The sequence below is a fragment of the Phalacrocorax carbo genome, chromosome 3 (genome assembly GCF_963921805.1).
Source record: "Phalacrocorax carbo chromosome 3, bPhaCar2.1, whole genome shotgun sequence".
Taxonomy (NCBI): domain Eukaryota; kingdom Metazoa; phylum Chordata; class Aves; order Suliformes; family Phalacrocoracidae; genus Phalacrocorax; species Phalacrocorax carbo.
The window spans coordinates 123,144,193-123,166,770 of record NC_087515.1 but is presented as its reverse complement, the minus strand read 5'-3'; the positions used below and the strand labels follow the sequence as shown (position 1 = coordinate 123,166,770).

At 41.1% G+C, this 22,578-nt stretch overlaps 1 protein-coding gene across 3 annotated transcripts in view; it reads right to left on the bottom strand.

Annotated features, from left to right (window-relative positions):
- Positions 1–1,565: 1,565 nt before the first annotated feature.
- The window catches only part of CLIC5 (chloride intracellular channel 5), a 93,349-nt gene continuing 72,336 nt past the window's right edge, over positions 1,566–22,578 (bottom strand). For all 3 annotated transcript variants that reach the window (XM_064448200.1, XM_064448198.1, XM_064448199.1), the window contains exons 5-6: positions 13,051–13,232; positions 1,566–10,795 (exon numbers count right to left, since the gene is read on the bottom strand). In XM_064448200.1, the coding sequence (XP_064304270.1) occupies positions 10,628–10,795; positions 13,051–13,232 (350 nt within the window). In that variant the 3' untranslated portion in view covers positions 1,566–10,627. The remainder of the gene's footprint in view (positions 10,796–13,050; positions 13,233–22,578) is intronic.

Sequence of the window (22,578 nt, the reverse complement as noted above, 5' to 3'; positions counted from 1 at the left end):
GAGTAGCCTCATGCATGTGGTTCTGGCAATGCAGTGACATGATGGAGCTGTGCAAGGTGTGGGTTTCCACAAGAAAACACACGGCAGTGTTACCAACCACCTGTAGCAGTGCTGGCCGGGGGCAACTCTCATGCAGTTGAGTGACCAAACAGCAAACATGTACTTCCCTTCAGGACTGGTTACAAATTAGGTGAAAAAAGGATTGTAATACCTTGTTTATTCAGTCTTTGATATGCCCAATGGTGAGTTTTGCAGGTGTCCTGGTTTTCCTCCATGCTGCCATGATCAGAGAGAAGGGAAAGACCACGTCTGCTGTGAAGGTGCACCTCAGCACTAGCACGTTGAGGGCTTAGTCCAAGAGCCATGAGCCAAGGTCCTGGACTTCTACAGTTCTGCACAACTGAATAGCTATTTCAGCACTACTTAAAGCAGAAACCCTAGGCCGACACCAGCTTGGGTCTGAAGACTTTGAAACAAAATCTTATATCACACATCACATCAAGAGAGATGTAGCACAAGAGAGATGTGGCCCAAAGGGTACAGTCTTTGGTGACCAGAAGAAAAGTTGAAATGTAAAACAGGAGGAATCCTATTTGTTCCTTTCCAGTTGCAGCTGTTGGATGATGAACTCTTGTTATTTCATATGGATGGTGATTCCCTGCCTTTTGCTGTGAGAGGGACTGCAAGCCTCTCTAATGCCTCTCTGGAAGTGGTTTGCTTTGGGGGAGCTAAATTGAAAGTTTTGTGCTGCAATAAAATTTACAATACTTCACATTTGTGTATCATAATATCAGAAAGGCCATCCTGGAGCCAAGCCACCCAGCCCTACCTCAGCTGCGTCTAATCTCTCGCAGCAGAAGCAATATAAGAAATAAGGAAAGTGGAAACCTACTTCTCCCTGGACCATCTCCCAGCCCTCATATTTAGGGACTTCTTGACCTGGAAATTGCATCCAAACTTTCCTGTTTAACATCATTAATGGATCTTTTCTTCATGAAGTTATCATATCTATATTTAAACGCCATATGCATTTTGATCTGCACAGCATCCTCTGTTCAAGGGCTCCAAAGTTTGATTACACACTGTGTAAAAAAGCACTTCTTTCTGTTTGAACTTGCTGCTTGGTTATTTCGTTAGGAACACATAACCTGTGATATGAGAAATACTGAATGATCATTCCCCCTTTCACCCCATCCATTACTTTATAGACCTGTACTATAACCCCACCAGTTCCCACAAGCAGTGTGCTGCGCTCGGACACGGCCTCGGTGAGTGCGCTCTGGTCCAGGCCAACACCGTACCACCAGCTACGCTAGCTATAGTGCACCGACCTCTGGGGCACAGGGCATGAGTTATACCCTGGACATGTTTCTTCTTCTAGCACAGATGTAGCTTACTTGTCCTTGCTGTCTTTCCCTTTATTTCTGCTACATCGACTTGTAGATCCAGTGATGAGGATAGCTGTATTCAAGCTGTGAGCGCATGTTTTTTCTTGCAGCCAGGGGAACGTTGCCTGCTTGAAAAAAAAAAACAACTAACAAATTAAACAAAAGTTCAGGAATAACTCAATGAGAAAATAAACCACTTTTATTCAAATTATCCGGTGTTAACCACTCTTGGAATATGAGATTATAAACAGCTCCAATTCAGGAAGGTGGATTTCTTCATTTAACACAAATTCATTTGAAGGATCAAAAGAAATGTTTGCTTATTTATCCAAAAGCTTAAAATGAAACAATGAGCAGACAGCTTTTTGTTTTTAAAAATTATATTTAACTCTTTCTTCAATAATAAAATATACTACCTATTATACAAAAAGGACATCGATTTTTTTTCACACTCGACAGAGCACAGCCACACAATCATAATATTAAAGATGAACTGCAATGACATTTTAATTATATTATTCCTATTACTATATATTATAAGGGTTTGAACAGCACACAAAGGCTCTAATCAGGCTCCTGTTGTGTTAGGAGCTGCACATACAGAGAAGAAATATATAGTTCTTACCCCAAAAGGTTACAGCCTAATCTAAAATTACCCATTAACAGAGGATGTCCCTCAACTGAAAATCACAAGTATGTGAAGGGTTTTACCCTGTCTTTCTTATCTGATGGAGACCTCTGGATAAACACTTTTCCCTGTCAACCACTATAAAATAGTTGTTTACAAATAAATTACTTTTCTTTGAAGCTTACCAGGTCTGAGTTTAAAGACCATTCCTGCTTCCTCCTTAAGAGTTACCGATCTTGTTTTTACCCCAGCAGATGAGGTGGTGACAATCCCAACAACCATTAGGTGTTTCTGAGATTAATGACATTTTGGTGGAGAAAACCCAGCCGTGGACTTGGGTCTGGGCTGGTACCTAAAAATTGAGTGTCATTTCAAATTAGATATTTTTTGCCTATATAATGCCTCGAAGAGGTACTGTGCCTGATCGTCACGTCATTGCTCATATCCCAAACCCTGCTTTTTTAAGTCATTGCAATTTTTAAGCAACCATGGATCACTTTAGGGCCATTCAGGTCTCTGTACAGGTTGCTTTCAGACTGAAGATGGAAAATACGTCTGTATACCTCTTAGGATTTCTAGACTGGTTCCTGCTATCCTCTCACAGTGGAAGGACAGTAGCATGTACGGTGGGCTCCCCTCCCTCTCCTTCAATCTCAGGTCCCCTTCTAAGTAACCAGGATCATGCCCCAGATGAGTCAGGATTTGAAAATGAGTGGGTTTTGAGGAAAAAGAAAGTTTCTGTTCACCTCCGAATCTCACTACGCAACTTGGTTTTGACCTTCAGGCTTTAGAACTGACTACAGTCAGACTACAAAAATAAATCTATCAATTGCTAGATCATAGATTTCTAAACAGTACAGAGCAGGCCCTTCAATTTGAAACAAAGAAAAAGAAAAAGGCAGTTTGGGTACAATCATAGCTACAAGGATTTGCAGAGATGAGGACCTATGCTCCAGAAACCAAACCAGGCAGCTTCACATTGATTCACAGCCTCTGAAAACACAGTCACATGCTAAGCAGTCAGTTTTGCACTAGGAAAGAGGGTTGAATTGGGGTTTGGGGTTTTTCACCCTGATTTCTTATGGTTAATAATGGCAAATAACTTCCAGCACTAAACAACGCAATATACTCCTGGTTTATTTGAAACCCAAGGCTTAGACATAAAATGGCATTGGAACTGAGAAGTGAGGCAGCGTGGCAGCTCAGCACACTTAAGGGAACATTTTTAAGCCATTTAGCAGGAGTTTATTGCTTCAGCACGGGAGTCTTTGAGCATTCAAGCACGACAGGGTGTGCATTGTTGTGCCAGAATTGCCCGCCTTGGGTGTGTGTGGTGTGCGGCAAGGGGCCAAAGGCTGTGTTTAAATGCACCCGCACGAGAAATGCGATTTAGGCAGAACAAAGCACACGCCTGTTGTGCCTCCCTGTGATTATAAAATAGATCTGTGTCATTATAAATAGAAAATGACTGGTGACAAAGATGCTGCTTTGACTCACTTCTGAGGCCAAGCTCTTACACTGCGGTTCCTGATGTCAGACCAATTTAGCGGCTGCACTGCAGGCAAATGTGTCTGGTTCGGGGTTAGCCAGTCCCCATCTCATGATGGCTTAATCTCATTTTATAACAGCGGGGCTTTGCTGTGGTCCTTTGCAAGCAACGCTATCCGTTCACCCAAGGACGGTCCTGGATGTCTCCCGAAATGCGCTGTGCCCGCTGCAGGACTCAGATTGCTAACCAGCAAATTACCCTGTCCTCCACAGAGACTGCCAAACTAGCTGGGTCTGTGAAGTTGAGATCCTGCTTCCACAGGACTAAATGGTGCAGCTCTTGTTTATTCCAGTGGGAACAAAATCAAAGACACAGTAATAATAGTGCTGTTTCAAGAGTGTAAGTTTTCCTCTTTATGCCACCTTCCATCCCAACACACCTCAGCATTATTGAATTAAATAATGCAGTTAAATAAAGTGAAAATATATATATATAGCTGCAACGATGTACCATCAGTAATAAAAAAAAAATAGAGATTGGGACCGAATCTTAACTCCCTATTGCAATATCTGGATCGTTCTGTTCCTTTAGTCCTAAGCATGCTCCTTAAAACAAACTGTAGTTTTCCTGCTTAAATTATTCTATCAGAATCACACTTCTCTATATATTTTATACCACAGTTTATTCCCAAAGCTGGGGATAACCTCTCATTTCCTGAAAACCCTTAAAAAATGCCCTTAATGAAAACGTAGAGAAATCTGCTCTTCGCAAATGGTATTTACTTGTCGCTTACTCCCTCACTAAAGTAGTTATTTAATGAAGGGGGGGGGAGGTGAAAAAGAAAAAGATTAATGTGGTGCCCATAGCCATTTCCCAAATTCTTCAGAGTTTATAGACCTAAGGAGACAGGGAAAGAGCAACTTCTCAGCAGTGCTGCAGAATAGGCTGGAATGACCCTGTGAAACCCAAGCAATTCTGGGAATTAAAGGATGTTCACTCCTGTTATGGTTCTACACTGCAAACTGTTTTTAGGGCTCCCAGTAGTACCCATTAGCAACAGCCAAGCTTTTCTGTTTTAATTTAATTTAATTTAATTTAATTTAATTTCCACCAACAAATTCCACCCTGTGGTGAGAATTGACAGTATCATGTTGAGAACCATTAAAGCATATTTGGATTGTTTTTACTCCATGTATATATAAAAAAATTTCCCCCACCCTTCTTAGTTTTCTTTAGACAAGCCACTTCATAATAAGAGTGAGGCAGTCACAATGGAGGCATCGTTACACTGTGGGATACCACCATAGGGAGTGCGGTTGGAGATACAGCAGAACATGCCTTGGCATTCCACTGCCAGTGTGGCCTGGTCCCAGCTCCACTCTGAACCTCCCCGTGATAAACCAGAATGAAGCCTGGGAGCACTGGTGGTGTCCCTCCAGTTATCGCTGGGACAGAGCTGGTGTCCTTCTTCTGTAATAAGACCCTATATGTCACTGCTGCTTCCTTTTATCCTTGAGCGTTTTCTGTTCTCTAAGGACATCTTCACGCTTGAAACGTCTTCGGGCTTATGTAGCCTTAGGCTCTACTGGGAATTCCTATTGGGAATTCCCCCACTGGGAATTCTGCCACTGGATTTCAAAGGAAAGAGAATAATAATGCTGTTCATTAATATAGGCTTTTCTGTCATGACTTTTAGGCCCCCATCCAGGCAGGCAGGCAAGCACATGTTTAACATTAAACACATGAGTAGTCTCTATTCACATGCTGCAAGCTACAAACGCTCATTAGCACTGGATCAATGCCCCAGCTGAGCTGCTAACACACTTCAGCTAGAGAGCCGGGCTGGAGAAAAGGTGGCACTGAAACCTTTCACCGTGGTTGCACCATCGCTGGCTGAGCAGCTCCGGCGTTTCCCATCCGAACGCCGCTACTCCAAGGGGCGATGGGTCATCCATCTGGCAGCAGAGGCACGACCTGCTGAGCTGCGACAATGTCATCATGTAGAGTTGGTTAGTTGATGAGCACAGCTCAAAATACATCACATTCAAGTATATCCTCTGGAGTATTTTCAGCTCTAGCATCTCTCCAATGAATGGTGAAAGGAGAATGATTTGGGGCAACAGGGGACTACCATGATCGCTGCACTCTCCGAGAGGCTGCTGAGTCCTGTAATGCTGCATGGTGGGTGCCTGAGGAGTTACACGGGGCTCTTCAGACCTTTAGGCCAAACGTTAAAACACGAACTGATTGAGCTTTGAAAGCCAGAGCTGGATGGAGTTCTTGTGCTTTCCTAGGGCTGGAGCGTTGCTTGGGATGTGGGGCAAGGAAATTAATGAGAGATTAATGCTTACTGCTTTCCCTGCACGTGAGCTAGAAAGGAAGAGGAGGGAACAGGACCCCTATTTTCACTGCCTAGCACCGAGGTAGTGGGCTGTCATAGTTCAGTGCCAATACAAACCAGCAGATCCCTTCTGACCAAGGAAATGGGAAATTTTGTGACTCAGAAGGAACATCTCCATGTATCCTGGGGAAATCCCTAGGCAAAGCTGCCTTAAACACTGTGGCTTGCTCAGGTCTGTGCTGGAAATCACAGTCCAGACTAAACAGTCTATCACTCTTCGTTAAAGTATCCCAGATGAAAAGACACATTTTTTTAAAAAATGCTTTTAATACTGTTTTCTCCAAAAAAATCATTACCTCCTTCAACTTCTCAACAAGTATAAGCCTCACAGATTTCCTGCCTCCTCTGGAATTACTAGGTCATTGCAGACATCGAAATTAATGAAGAGATGAAAGATTCAGCAGAAAAGCAAAATCTTACTGAAAAAATATTTCTTAATATCAAAAGCAATTCAAGAATAATGATTAAATCTACCAGAATAATAAACAAATGCAAACTTCCTGATGCTTAAAAGAATACACATGAAGGAGGACACAACACTTTGGGGTTATTTTTTTCTTTAAAACACCAATTCATTTCAAAAAGTGAATGCTTCCATGTGCCTCTGGGGCTTTACATAAGTAGGATTTCTACTGCCTAAATTTTTGCAATACCTTAAACTCAGCTAATTAGCCAAACTCAGTCAATGCAGAACGGAGGGTCTCTGCTTCACCCCACAAGACGGGTGGGTTGTGCTACAACACTCTTCCCCATGCGCCCACCCATGAGCACCCTGCTGCTGAGCACTGAAGACACGGCAGAATGGTTATGGCTACCTCGGAGCCGACGGAGAGCAGGGACAAGAGAGGAGGAAAGGTGGCTAGGGGTTAAAATAAAAATATTTTTTAAAAATGCTATGTGCAATTCAGCTGAACTTTCTCATAGGAAAAAGAGATTTCTAGCTTCTTTGTGATCCAGACTGTCCTTCCTCCCTGGCAGTGGCCTTTCAGCTGATGCAGACATAGGAGGAGAGGTTGTAACCTGTACGTCTGTGTTCCACACTAGTCCTGATAAAGCAATATCATTATATGATTCTTCCTATTGGAAAAAATGTTTGTCAGAAGCGCTCCTTTAAATAGTCTTGACACAGATACTTCTTTAGTCTTACCTGCACAGCAAGATAAGCTCTTGGCAATTCAAACAGTCTAACAGAAGAGCAACTAATATACAGGATCCTCTAACACTCCCATACCACTGCTAATAGAAGAAAAATCAATATTAGCTCCAATATGAATGGAGTGTCGGATTGACCGAACAGGGAGCTTTGAAATAAATATCTAAGAAATGTTTGGATGAAATGGACATCTTTACAGACATTTGGTCTGCATTTCTGAAATGTAGATGATTAAATCCACATTGTTGGCTTCTTCCCCCTCTGCACTATGTCTTTCTTTACATCTTGCAAAAAATTTATGAACAAAGTTATTGTAAATCTGCAATGTCTGTCTTGTCACTTAGATTCTTTTCAGAAATGCTGCCTTGCCAATGTAGATATGCAATCCTGTATGATTAATATTTATTACTTATAATTCTAAATACAATGGAAGGTCACCAAAAAAACCCTGCCTAAAGGAGTCTGGAGCCCTTTAAAAATCTCACTGGTGATGGATCCCGAGTCTTGAGAACTGAGCTCAAAAATCTTCGCAAAACACTTTTCTTTGTAGGATTTCCAGTATTTCCTGCTTCTGACTGTGGCTAAAGCCAAAAAGCACAAAGGTGAGCAAAAGTTGCAGATCTGAAAACATGAGCTTGGATTTCAAACCCAAACAAAGGTCAGGGAATGCCTGAACCTGTCCATAATCTTGAATCAGCCTATAACAGACCTATGAGTAAGATGCAAAGTTGGGATGCAGAGTGAGACAAATTCACACGGAACGGGTGCGGTAGCTGAAAACTGTTTAATTTTCCTCTTATTCTTTCTCATATCTATCAATAACATTATATCTAGGGGAGTGTCATTGGAAAAGTGAAGATATTTAAGGATTTCTTTATTATTAATTAAAAGGAAGGTACCTTTGGGATTTTCAGGTTTTATAATGAAATCCTAAAAAGATTTTAAGAATATGCAAATCATCTTACAAAAAGCTCTTTTTTTCTTTTAACATTTAACATAATTTTTAAACATAACTTTTTTAAACACAGATGCAACTTGAAGTCGCTGAGATCAACTGTGTTTGGCCCTCTTCTAGCAAAACTGAGTAAGGCGTATTAGAACATTTCAGAACCACGGGATTCAGCAAATTGGTGAAGAGTCACAGAGACAAAAGAAAACATGACAGACCCTGAACTGGCTCGCTTCCCCTGCCTGAGATCTGCTGCATGTTTGGACAATCTGCTTTAAGGAGCTAAATAAAATAAGCACAGAGCAAGAACCTGCATCTGCATCTTCACTCAGAGATTCACTGCAACTGTGATTAAGCAAAGCCACTGATTGAAGTACAAACCTGGAAGAAGAAAACTGAGAAAAATGTAGATTCTGTTGATCAGCACGCTGTTGGCCAACTCATACTGAAATAAAAAATCCCCAATGACCATTAATCAGACAGAAGACTCTTCACTAGAGACAAATTTACAAAGCATTGCTAATAACAATTTTCTAAACAGACAGAGGCATCATGACCAGTGCGCTGAGTGAAAACAAAACCAGAAAGACAGACAGAAAGGACTGAGTCAATTAAAATAAATAAATAAATATTTGCGTTAATTAAAAAAAAAAAAAAAAAGAAAAAAAAAATCACAAATAACTCCAATCTCATGAAGATATGTTTTTACCAAGCCACATGTGCTTGTGCAGACACTTCAAATCTCTTTACATTTTTCTGGCTGCTATTAGTGTTCTCTTATCCAGCTGATTTCTCAGCATAATTGCAAAGAGCGCGAGCCTTTGCCCTCCAGTGTAGCCGTTGTTAAAATAGCCTGTTCTAGGGGAAGACTTGGGAGTTCACGGATTTTATTCCAAGGTTTTGGAAAGTTCAGAGTAAATTGACCATTGCATGTGAAACAATAGTCAACCACAAACTTTCTTCACAGTCAACGAGCAACTTTCTGCTCCCAGCTGGGTTAGTGTCAAAAGTGGAATAATCCCACCAAAGCAATAGGATGGCTTCAGATTGTCATCAGTGTCACATGGCAGAGGCTGGCTTTCGATGCTGTCTCCAGTCCTCCAGCTCTCTGGCTGCAAATAAGCCTGCTGCGAGGTTCCCCTTGGTCACAGCTCACCAGCTTGGGGTTCTCCTCAAATCAGTGCAGCTCCCTGCAGCTCTGATCAGAAGGGGAGCCACATCGGTTTACAGCTTAGCTTTATTTTATCTTTGAAATAGACAATAAGTCCCCTCAAACTTAAAATAGAGAGCCACGTGCACTGTTGTACACATCAGGGCGTGTGAGTTTCATGCAAAAGAGCTGTCATTCTGAATTTACTAAAGTAATGTGCAAATAATCACTAGTATAAAGCAGATTATGTCAGGCAGACATTACAGATAGAACAAAATAATCAGTTTTAGAAAACAATCCTAATTCAGAATCGTGTAATCCAGATCAGTAAACCCCAGAGGAGCGGGACTAAGGCATCATGTGTGGATTTCTGCTAGCATATTTGCCGAATTTCTGACTGGAAATGTGCCTCTCCCGGTTTTAGCCTGCCCTCTTTGAGGCTTTCAGAGCAAAACACGCCTGGGGTGAGACGATGAGTGCTTGAAAGTGACCCATCTGGAGCCCAACGCACAGAAAGCGCTTCCCCTGCCTGGAAATCGTGTGCAGCAACAGCTTTCTCTTGCCTATCCAAGTTTCCCAGATAGCAATTATAAAGGAACTGGCAACCACATAGTCAAGACGACAATATCCTACGTGGTTTGGTTAGTTGTGCCAAATCCCTCTGTTAGCTGGAGTCACTATGCTGCCCCCGTTATTGCTGTGTCTGAGTGTCTCTACCAACTAGCAGATCCACTGGGCATTTTTGCACGAGCCCCGCTCTTCCAAGGGCTGCCTGCTCAATTGCTCATTCACTCTCTCTCATTTTAAACGTTCGGATCCAACAACATCATGCAAATTTTATGCAAAGTAGCATCTGCAAGTCTGACATATTCACTCAGGCTTCCCCTTCTTGCGCCAAGTTAAAAATAAATATCCTATAAACTCTTGGGTCTGCTAAGACAGAATAGAGGTTTTTTTAAATATAACTGCTAATAGCATTTCTCCTTTAGGGACAACCTCCTTTTTTTCCCCACTTTCTCTCTCATGTTTTGCTCCTGCCTCAAGGATCTCAATAGCACTGGGAGAAAAAGTGTCCTTGAAATAACCTACAGAAGAACCAGTTCTATGTGTTCCTAACTCTCTTACTTGAAATTTCAGTTAATATCCTATTTTTAAAACTCCAGAGACTACAGGTGGTGATATACCCCCAATGTGAAACAAGACACTAGTAAAGTGGACTTATTTCCAATACTGATTGCGAATAATACTAGTTGAGCTAGATCTTAGGTTCTGATTTCAAAGGGTCTCCACCTCCCACACTAGAGCTGCCTTCCCTTTTCTCCAGGGAGAAGCAGATTTGTCCCTGACCAATACACTTGAACAGGTGAAGCCATAGGGATGCCAACCAGAGAGCATAATGATAAAGTATATCTTAAGGCAACAAGGAGAAGAGTCTGTAAAATGGGATACTGAGCCACTGCTGAGGTGAGTTAGGACTTGCTGAGCCGCTTGGCCACGTCTGCGTAGGCTTGCTCGATCTCTTTGTCTGCCGCACAGGTGTTGGTGAATTCATCCCTGGCATACGCGTTCTTCAGGTACCGCCACAGCCCCGTCATCTCTGTTGGGAACTCAAAGTTGCGGTATTTCTTTGCAACAATCTAAACCAAAGATAAAAGGGGGAAAAAGGCATTCTGCTGGTGATATATCTCCAGATTCCTTTTTAGAGAGTTTCTTACTCTTTCTTGTCACATAATTAATAGCAAAGGAGAGAAACACTTGGAGAATCAGGGTCGTATATTATAAAAGCCTGAAAAGTGACCATTGGTCAAACTCTACCTTGCAAGGACGCTATTTGGCCTAAGGACACTCTAATGCAATGGCCTGGCAACTATCACCAAATTATGACTTTTACGATACCTGTAGTTCATTAATTTTACCATATTGGTGTTTGGTGTTTTTTACCAGTATTCTGTACATCACTTTTAAAGTGAGATGCCAAATAAGAAAGATCTGATTACCTGAATCGTAAGGAAGATAGATTGAAAGGAAAGTCATTAGTAAAAATTAATATATAACATTTTGATATTATTATATTTATGTTTAACATATTTAATTTTTATATGTATATTTAAAATAATACATTCAAAATATATTTTATATACACTCTATTTCTATTTATAATATATGCAATATATTTTGCCTAGCCACTGATATCAGAGAATGTAACCACCTACAGCTGTTGGAAGGCTGTATCTGTGTTCACGCAAAGAAAAAATTCAGGGTGGTATGGGTGCCATGCTTAAGAAACCAAGACGATTTAGCAGACATTAGAAACAGGGGTATTAGGATAAACTGGGGGAGAAAATGGCTATTTCAAGACTTGTTAGACTAGGAAATTGTCTATCAAGGGAAATTTTTGATTTCTAAAAACACTCAGGCCCTTATTCTGGAACATAGTTAAGTGCATACTTAATTTTAAGCACCTGTATAGTCCCATTGAAGTCAATGGGACTAATCTGTGCTTAAAGCTAGTTGGTAGCTTGCAGGATTGGGATATTTCAGTTTTCCTGTAAGAATATACCATATAGAATAATCCTGTGGTGACAGAATGAACTAGCTGATAGGAAGGGATGGATTAGCTGATTTAATGAGTGCTTCCAATCTCTAATTTTTCTGACAGTATAAAATTGTTCCTGGGCATAAATTACATACATATGCGCCACAGAGTTCCCCTTTATTTTTAAAGCACATGGTAGAGCTGTTTTCCATCTCAGATTTCTTAGGACAGTCACATTCTCAGAAAACGACCGTGATTTGTTTTTATTACCCGGATCCACTTGGTATATGCAAGTCCAAATCCTGTCCTAAACTGCATTTAATTAAGCATTCTTGCCTTCAATGATGCTTCACACACACATGGGGAAGATAAAACCTGCTGGGCAACTTAAGTCAGGATTTTCACCATTTCCAGCACACATCTTCCATCAAATGAAAAAATAATTTACCCTTTCTTCCATCTGTAAAAAACTTTTCAGGCATTATCCTATGGCTATGCTTGTCTGAGAAAGATTTTAATTCTCTTTTGACTTCTTTAATTTCATCCTAAGGAAACAGGAACCAGTAAGGGGCCACACATTCATTTTGCATTGTCTGACCCCAACGTCACCAATAAAGACAAGCCAAAGAAAGAGCTAAACCTGTGAGGATATTTTTTATGCAACATTTTTTTTTCCATGTGTGCAGTCAGCTCCCAGGCTCAGTTTATGTTTTGGCTCATGGAGCCAAATTAGATGCATGACTTGGCTTTAATTTTTAGCTTTCTTGCTTGCCAAGGTCTGCCAGGTACTTGCTTTATTCTAAAGAAACATGTCATCTGATAAATTAAATAAATGCAACGTTTAGAAGTCAAGATGATGTACACCGTTTGCACTATACCAGCGACCATTGTACATTTCAAATCCTGGACCTCAGCGGTGACTTTGATTTGTTAACTTCTCTGTGTGAAATACCAGCTGGAATAAATATTCCCCAAAAAGATGGACTGCGGCTCTTAAGTTACAAATGGGTGGGAACTGACTAGAGTTTTGACATCTCTCTTAAGAATAATGGAACTAATTAATATGAAAGAATGCTGTTACTTACAGCTGGGTAAAAATAGAGAGATGGGATACCTAGATTTTAATATTGTGTTTGCCACCAACTAGTGATGGGACATTTCCCCACGTACTAAATACGAAGTTACTTAAGTTAAGCTGTAGGAAATACTGAGGAGCAAAATTGTGTTTCAAGCTCCGCTCTTCAAGGACTTCAGGTATCTGTGCTGAAATACATGTTGGCTTTAGCACTCGGCTGTCGGAGCAGGGCACTTCACTGTCAGATGAGGCTTCTTTGACCATCACATGACATCTTTTACCTTGACAACATGGAGTTTGGGCAGAAGGTTGCAGTCAGCAAGAGTCAGGTCATCTCCATCCAGAAACTTGCGTTTAGACACCTTCTCCTCTTCAGTGCTGTCTGCATCAATCTCCTCTGGCAGAGGGGTTCTCAGATAGTCATCCAGCTTCTTCAGAGCCTTCACCAAACCTCTTTCAAGGGCTTTGCCAAAAAGCAATGAATAAGTGATTAGGGCAGAGTAAGAATTATTTAGAAACATTCTGTATCAATGGCTATGGTAGTATCTAGAAAAAAAGCCAAGAACCACTTCTTTGCTGTTAATTTGTGCTCCAGATGACAAAGTAGCCCAGCAAGGTCTGCCTGAGGGTAAAGCTCATCCTGCAATGGAAAAGGGGGACACAGGAAACTTGTGCCATGTCTTCTCCTGACTAGCACAAAAAAAAAAAGCAGGGAAAGAGATCATGGAAGGAAAGAACAGCTTGTCAACGTGATTGACCAATAAAATACATACACCCTATGATAGTCTTCTGGTCTGTTGAGGCCATCCCACAGTAAACTGGAGATCTGTATGCCACCACATTGTTTTTCTAAGCAGCCAGGTAGGACCGTAGTGAAGGGGATTTTTCCAGAATTACTTCAGCTCTAAAAAACTGTAGTTTTACTACTTTTAAACCCCTTCCAGAGTAATTAAAGGCAACAGCAATAATCCCAGAGATGCTAACCAGAGCTCTATGGAGCTGGAAGACACACTACAACTGAAATGAAAGAAATATAACAATAATTAAAAAAAATGCTACACAAAACAGATGAAATATTCAGCCACCGTTAAGATTCCCCTCACTTCAGGTTCAACTTAGGTGCAAATTCCATTTTTCATATGTCTTAAATGGGGCGTCACAACAGAGAGGAGACTTTGTACCGCTCACTAATTACTAAAGACCATGTCCCACATTACTACTGTCTCCAACAAATTCTAGCCTGAAAATGCCATTAGACATAATATACAGCAGACTGCAAAATTTTTACTTAAAAATATCAACCCGGGCACAGAATTTGTGTTCTTACACTTTACCGGCAGGATAATAGAAAACTTGATTGCAAGAATGCGCTTACAGAAAGCTGAATGACTGTATGCAGGTTTGCATGTTATTTAAACTGCAAACACTCTGGGGCGACAAGGGCCTGTTGCATCGCTGTTCAAAGGGTGACAAGCATGATGGGGTCCTGGCCCCTGACAAGTGCCCCAAAGTGCTAAAGCAATATAAATAAGAAACAGCAAGAATTTACAATCTGAAAAAATAACAACATGACTCATGGGCTTAGGGCCAGAATTTCAGCTGGTGAAAATTACCTGCAGTGATTTATACCTGCTGCAGCTCTGGCCTGGAGTCAGCATTTAAGGCCTAATCCTGTAAAATCTTATATCTCTGAGTAACTTACTGCCGTTTAGCTTAGGGAAGACTACTCAATGCATCAAGTTACTCCGGCGGTGTAGCACAAGGCCTGCGGAGATAAATATATTTATGGAGCACAGCGCAAGCTTCAAAAGGCTGCAGCAATCACCCTGCATAGAGTAGCTTGCTGGCACAGGTAGCTCCGCTGGCTCTGCTGTCAGCCGCCCCTGTGCTTTTGGCACGGAGAGAAAGGCGGCGCAAGCAGGGCCATGGAGAGAGCAGGAGCTGAACACCACAGAACATGATTTCTCTGCTGCCCTAACATCCATTAAACCTTGTGCCAGTGGTGGAAGTCAGATTAAGCTGCCTGATGGCTTGCGCCCACAGAAGCCTCTTGGCCAAGCACCAGGAAACCATACCAGCTCTTTTGTGGCTGACTCTTAGACACAGTGGCAAATCCTGGCTTAATTGATTGACTGGAGAAAGGACTGCGATCCAACTGAAAACACCCCAACAAACATAGCAGGGAGGGAAAGAACTCTATTTCTGAAAGCAGAGCATCTAAAGCGACTGAAGTGCTGCCATCCATAAAACAAAAGTGTTGCCATCCCTTATTTAATCAATTCGAATTGAATTTTGACACTGACACTCTGCTGTCAGATCCTGGCAGTGGTGTCTTTAATCGTCTGCAGCTGTGCTCCGCTGCACAACTTCTACTGAAGGGTAATAACTGCATAGCTTGTAATATACACTCATGTGGCAACACTCAAAAGATTTAGCAATCTCTTCTTGGTTTGACCCATAACACCTGTTGAACAGATAGCTCCCCTTCTCCTGGTCAGCCTCACACTATGTCCTCTCACAGTGAATTCATTTGGAGACAACGCAATCGAATTACTGTGATCTAATTCAATTCTGCACATTCGGATTTTAGACAACTGGCTCAATGCTGAGCATTTTCCGGTATCGCCTTCACCCAGTAGGATCGTCGGTTCTTGCAGTCATCTGTGCAGTATTTCCAGTATCAGCACTAAATGTAGATGCTTCATGCTGGCCCATGGGGTCAGCTAGGTGTGGGTATGAAGACAGGAGCATCAGGTGGGACGTGTTTATGTAACTTTTCTGGAACTTATTAGGGTTGGGATTTCTTTTGCTCTTCTTGATATATCAAAGTGCGTCATGGCTGTCTCAAAAACAATGCCTGGACTGAAGCCTATTTGTGACAGTGGGAAAAACATCTATCTGAATTCATACTTGGCGCTTGCATACAACAGCTTTAGACCAGAAATAAGCATATGTTCAGGGTTCAACACATCTGTGCCCTAATTCACAGGCTTTGCTGGAACCTAGAGGATCCTGAGATCTCCCGGTGAAATCACTACAAGGTCAGGACCATCTCATAGCCTGGCAGTCAAGAACTGGACCACTACTTGTAACTCCAATGACACTGTTTAATTAATCAAAACTCTTCTAATCCTAGTAAATATCTCAGAACAGCCAAGAAAATAGAAGACTAGTGAACAAGGGACAACTGCCTTTCTTCCAACTGAACAGTGACAGAATTTTGAAAATCTAAGAGAATTAAGATCCTAAAATTGCTATTTCAAATAGGGTTCAGGTGCACTGGGTCAGATTTTTAAAGCCTGTCAATGTTTTTCAAGTAATTTTTCTAAGTCCATATGCAAATATCAATGTTGTAAATCCTAATTTCCAGGTGCCCTGTCACATTCCAATTTATCTATACGATCTGAAGTTTTAGGCTTCTTGAGAAGGTGCTCAGGGAAATCCCCACTCAGAGTAGGAGGATGTGTAAAAAATCTCAAAAATATTGAAGCAAGAGGCTCCTAAGCCCCACATCTCAGAGAAAGCCAAGTGTTTAATGCTGCCATGGGTGGGAGAATGCACCTTATGTTTGAATTCACCCCCCAGAAGAGAGAGGTATCAAAAGCAGGTCAGGTTTTTTTCCTTTCTTACAAAAAAGACTGGGGGGAAGTGCTGTGATTTTGCCAGTGGTATAGGGAGAGCGTTTTCCTGGAAAGTGGAAGACTGAGTTTCAAATGCGTTTTCAATGCGATGTCAGCCCAGATTGGCCAGGTGAGACTCCACCAGTGGAGTACCAGGGAATTTGTGCAGCTCTTCTGTTGAACTAGTTCACTTTCCATAAATAACTCAACAGGAAGTAGTTGCATCAGCCACATTGGACACCTTCAGGAGTCGTCTGGACAGGGTGCTGGGCCATCTTGTCTAGACTGTGCTCTTCCTAGAAAGGTTGGACTAGATGGTCCCTGAGGTCCCTTCCAACCTGGGATTCTGGGATTCTGTGTGAGTCTGTGATTCAGTCGATCATGACTGAAGGCTGACACCACAGGTAAAAGTCATAAATACTAACTGTCATTTTCTCTCTTATCTGGCTGAAGAATTATGTGGAAGGTGAAAAAACATGAACAGAGAAGAAGAAATAGCCTCCTCAGCATATCCTACAGCTCTGAAGGTTTGGGGACTCTTGCTGAGGAAAGAGCTGTCTGAGTACATATTACTGAACAAAAGCAGCAGAAGCAAGATCTAATTCTAAGCCTCCTGTACTACAGCTATTTTGTGAAAATCTGGATGACTTTATACATTGTCTCCACTGAGAACACAGGGGAAAGCAGGCACTCACCATGGCAGGGGTCCTGTGAACACCAGTCACAGCACTAGACTGAATGAAGACATTTAAAAGATGTGACTAACTAAAAAGTTACTAATTCCCCATTTATGAACGTACTACCCACAATGAATTTCAGAAGTGGCTAAGCAGCTAATTCCCTTGGCAGCTTATCCTTTCGGAAACATCATTGCATCACTAAATAGGTTTGCTGTTAACAGCTGAGACTCCATTGCAAGTCAATGGGTGGGATTAATCTTCCCTGAAGTGAGTAAGTTAAATAGGTAGGTTTGAATTAAACACCCTGAGCATCCTCTGTAGTAAGTGGAGTCTTCTCTTCTATACTTGGTTTAGGTGACCCCTAAATGTGGAGAGCTCACCCTGAAGTGTCTAATCTCAGCCTTGCATTGTCTTGCTAATGTCAGGGTGGAGGATTCAATATTACAACAGCAAGTAGAATTATGCCTGAGATTGTGGCTCTGTGCTGCTTTTGAAATTTCTACCTCCAATTGCTTCCCCACCCTGCAGACTTTCAGTATGAACTTAGAGATCCCAAATGTGACCAGCTCTGTGAGGCAAGACTTGTCATCAGGTTACCCTTGCAGCAACTGCAATGTCTGGACTCCTGAAACCATCTTTCTGGACAGTGAAATCACCAAGCACCAAGCACAAATCAGACTGCATTGAATATAACTTCAAATTCCATGAAGTTCTACCTGTGTGTACACTAAATCCATGGTGGAACTACCTCTCTCACCCTTCGCTACTCCATCTGGGCTACTTATGCAGCCAAAGCCAACTTGCAGCGATCACAGTCCTGCCATGTCGTCTCCCCAGTAGCAAATAACAATATTAACAAAAAAACCTCATGAGCTCTTTGTGATTTTCCTTCTCCCTTCAAAACTATGCTTTTATACAACTTTACTTAAGAATCCTGAGTTAGAAGCCAGAAAAACAGCACTTTTCAACCTCAAAGCAACCACAGAACATTTAATGAATGTATTACCATCTGTCAGATGCACAGGGTGAGGTTCAATTTAGCTGATGATACCTAATTCACAATGACGCTCTGTTTTCAGCAAAAGGTTACTTGATGTTGAACAATGAGATTAACAAATCCTGACACACAGAGAAATACAAATAATGTAACAAAAGTTAATAATTGGTAAAATTGTGCTCTCAGTTACACTGACATAAAAGAGGAGTAACTCCGCATTGTCGACAAGCATTCCATATTTACTCCAGTTCAACCAAGAACATACTTTGGCTCTGTTAATCAACATTGCAAGCAAAAGCTTCCTTAAACTATTAGCCTGTGCAACTATTTCCAGGGGACAAAGAAAAATCTGTGTGTCTTGAAGTATTTATACCACAACTGAACAAAACATTGGAAAATGTAATGCATGGAGCAATCCTGCAAGTCGAGGGGAGGGCCAGATGACAAAGATTCATTACTAGGTACTCAGGGTGAAATTTTGGCCATATCGAAGCCCATGGAAGTTTTGCTGTTGACTTCAGTGGGGTTAGGATTTCTTCAGCAGTTTTTAAAGCCAAAAGGGACTATTACAATCAGTTAATCTGACCTCCTAAATAATACAGGCCATAAAACTTCCAGCGTCACTGGTCGTTTCCATCTCTATTTTCTGTGGGTCAAATAAGGCTGAAGCAAAATGGAAAGTAACTAGAAAGTAGTAAAAGAAAAACGGTTTGGAAAAAGTAAAACTGATTCACACTGCCCACACCCACAGCATTTGCAGAGGTCAGACAAGGACTTTTCTTCCCCTTCCTTGAACTCCAAATATTTCCTTCCTTGTTTAATGCTGGGACGAGAAGAAATAGCAAAGCAGACAAAGCACATAAACGCCAATCTCTGTGGCCTAAAGGAGCCACTGGAAGGTAAATCATTCCATCCTAAAATAGTAGCCTAGGAAAAGCTGAATTACCACTAGAGGAGCCTCTCTCTCTCTCTCTCTTTTGAGAATAGTCAGACGAGCTACCTAAATTTAAAATAGCTAAAATTAGGTGAGATGACTCCTATTTTATGTGTCTGAGTGGAACCATTTGCAGGATGAGGATTTTACTTGATAGTTATTATGGGAAGAGATGCAAAGCATAGAGGGCACAATAAAAACACTAAGAACAAATGATTCTTTGGCCAAATTGAACATAAAACCTATTTGATTTACATTAAGAGAGAGCAAAACTAGTTCAATTTTTAAACAAACTTAAAGCAAAATAATGTAAGTTTTCCAAACAAACATGAAAACAAAATCAAGTTGTGTTTTGGGGTGGTTGGTTAAGCAAGTTGTGCCCAGACATTAAATCATTTTCACATCACTTTTAAAATGTTGATAATCTTAAAAATTAACATGTCATTTCCATATTAAAAAGAGAATAACCTTTTGTTTCAACAACTTTAAAGGAAAATATTTTTACTTTTGAAAGCAAGTCATTATTCAACAAGTTCAACCCACATTTGCCAATAACCCAGGTTATTCACATCCCCCATGGCATTTTTTTTTTTTGTCAAATAAACATTTTGTCACAAAATATTTGCTCCGAGACGAAGTAAAATATAGGTAGTCCTCTTCGTAAGTGAATACCACAGAAAGCACAGTGACAATAAGGCTTCAAAGTCATCGAAGCCCAGCACCATAATGGCTTTTGTAGCCATCATCTGAAACCACCTGAGACTGACCTCGCCAGAACTGCAAGTTTCTTAATTGTCGAGCCCAGGCAAGTTCAACAAACAATGACCCATGTACAAAAATGAACAACAATTACTGCTGCTACCCTGGATCACTGATTGATGCTTTTCCTTTTTACTGCTTTCTTCCACTGCCCTCCAGTAAGATTTATCCTGTAACACACGCAAATGAACTTGGTGAAATACGCAATGAGGGAAAAGGGGGAACAGTACATAAATATTCACCCAAAGTCTCACACAAACAATCTGAGATTTATTTTTCCTTTAAAAAAACAAACCACCTTTCCTGATCACTTCCAGATTCAGAGTTTGATACTGTATGAGACCAAATACTGTTTTCTGGTAGGAGAGAGAATCCAGCTAAGAAACAGCTATTTAAGGTAAGAAAATAATATCTTTCTACTAGCCTGACAGTCTGATTAAAGGCCAAGGATTCATATTTTCACTCTCTTTTTTCTCCATCCTGCTTGTTTTTATTTCAGGCAGCCTCAACAGGGTATTGTAACTTTAATCTGTATAGATTAATCCTTCGCACATGGAGGAGCTGTGACTGCAATATGCGTGCCACTGTATTACATATTGAACAGTTTATCTTCCCCCCCATGATTTCAATATAACCCTTGAGATTTGAGTGCTGCCTTGATTTCTTCTGTTTAGCCATTTATGAGTCAGGTGTCTTGTCTAAGCTGGTTATGTAGGTTCCCTCTCTGCTCAGAGGTACTAAGCACCTCCAGAGGGCAATTCCTTCCAACTGCTCGAGACACCTGATTTAAACTTCGTGTGACTCACCCCACATATGCCCTTCTCGCGGGGTGAATTGCAGACGAAGTCTAAAGGACTAGCTCAGACTAGACACCTAACTTTCAGGGAGGTGAAGTTAGGCGAGATGAATCCTACCCTTTGAATATAATTTCACAGTTCACCTACATGATGTAGGATAATACCTCTCATTTTTTTTAAAGTTGCTTAAATATTAGGGCTTACTTGCCAAAGGGCAAGTACGTTGCCAATTTCAGCATTGCAACATCCTTTCCAGGCATGTTTCTGCCTTGTAAAATCTGCAGCTATGAGCAGTGTCTATATTGAGAGGCAAATGAGTGGGCAGTCACTGAGAGCCATTGGAAACGCAGAGGCGAAGGATGGAGGCTGTATGCTCCCATGCATCCAAGGCATTTAGATGCCTAACTCTGGGCCAAAGGGAGTTTCTGGGGTGAGTCACCTCTCTTATTAAAGATGTTCCACTCCAGATAAATAATTCAATATTCACTGGAACAGAGACTTGAGCATGTTCCCACAATAAAGGTAAATGCCCACACAACCATGCTGAAAAGTTGTGATCTGTTTGTTTCTACTCACTTAATGAATCAACAAATACCTAGTTGTGTACCCAGAAGAGAAATAGATTAGTGTCTCTTATTCCTCAACTCAACTTCCCTGGATAGGGGTTTCTCTTCTTCATCCTCCAGGTCAGTCAGAGCTGGGACCTGAAAAGGGATTTTTACTCCTGGTCAGCGTTGAGGTGAGCATACTCCAGGAGCCGGAGAGCTCACACGGACACAGGATCACACATGCAAACAGCCACACAACTTTGGTCATAGGCTGCCTTTCAGACACGGTCTGAACCAGACATAAATAGGTGCATATTCTCCATATATGTTGGCACATATGTTCTGTGTATATCCAGTGAGAGAAACAGAGGTGCAAATTCCCAGGAGCACTTTCGTCAGGACTGAGAAGAACATGGAGCTGAAATACACACATTAGATACCCAAAGGAACCTTAGGAACCCAGGCTTGTCAAAAATCTATTCATTTACTTATGGATAGGATTAATCTTATCTAACTTTAGCCATGTAAGGGTTAGGTAATTAGTCCAATCTATTTGTCCAAGTCTCCTTTATAGATAGTAATGAAAACCAGGAACCTCTAAAGGAGGTTCTCCCAGATCTAGATCCATATTTTAAGACAAATCACACTGCTCTTCAGAAATGGATTTATGTCCCTCTCCATTGATCACAAAAGAAGCCAGAATTAGCGGATGACTAATGTGTAACTTTTAGACAAACTTATGTGAGACGATCCCTCCTTCATCACCCCTCTTCCCTTCCCTCCCCACCCCATCTAAAAACCCTTGATGATGTGGATTGATTGATTAGAGTTTCATCCCAAAAGTTTGGGATATTTTGACAGACCTGTCTCAAAAACTTCACAGAAGGTAAGTCTTAGTCTCAGAGAGGCTGAAACCTTGATTACCCAGGTACTGTTTCCTAAGCCAGAGCACGATGATCCAAGGGTTAAGAGGTTACCTGGATTTAGAGGACCTGAGTCTCTTCTTCCCAAGCTTTTCTACATGACCTTATAGAAAATATTTAAATTCTCTGCCTTTCAACTTCCTATATACAAAGTAAGGATAATAGCACTCCTCAGCTACAAACTTTACATTGGAAAAAGCAGTAATGCATGAGCCATGGGCATATGTTTCAGGTTGAGGGGGGTAAACTGTAAATATAACAAAAAAAAGAGGCATCATCGTATTTTCATGATACTGTCTGTCCTGCTCCCAAATTAAACCCAGTGAAACAGGTGAATTGATGTCTTTAAAAAGAAAATTAGACATATAATTTTCAAGTATCTAGGAAATGTGTTTTGACTTGTTTCTAGTTTTAGACTAAAAACTCAGGTTTCTTACTTCCCTTTTCTTATTCGTTTTACAGTGGAGGCAAGAAATAAATGTAATACTTGTAACATTATAATGAAGAATGCAGTTGGAGCACCTTCAAATGCTGGTTTTTAAGAAGAAAAC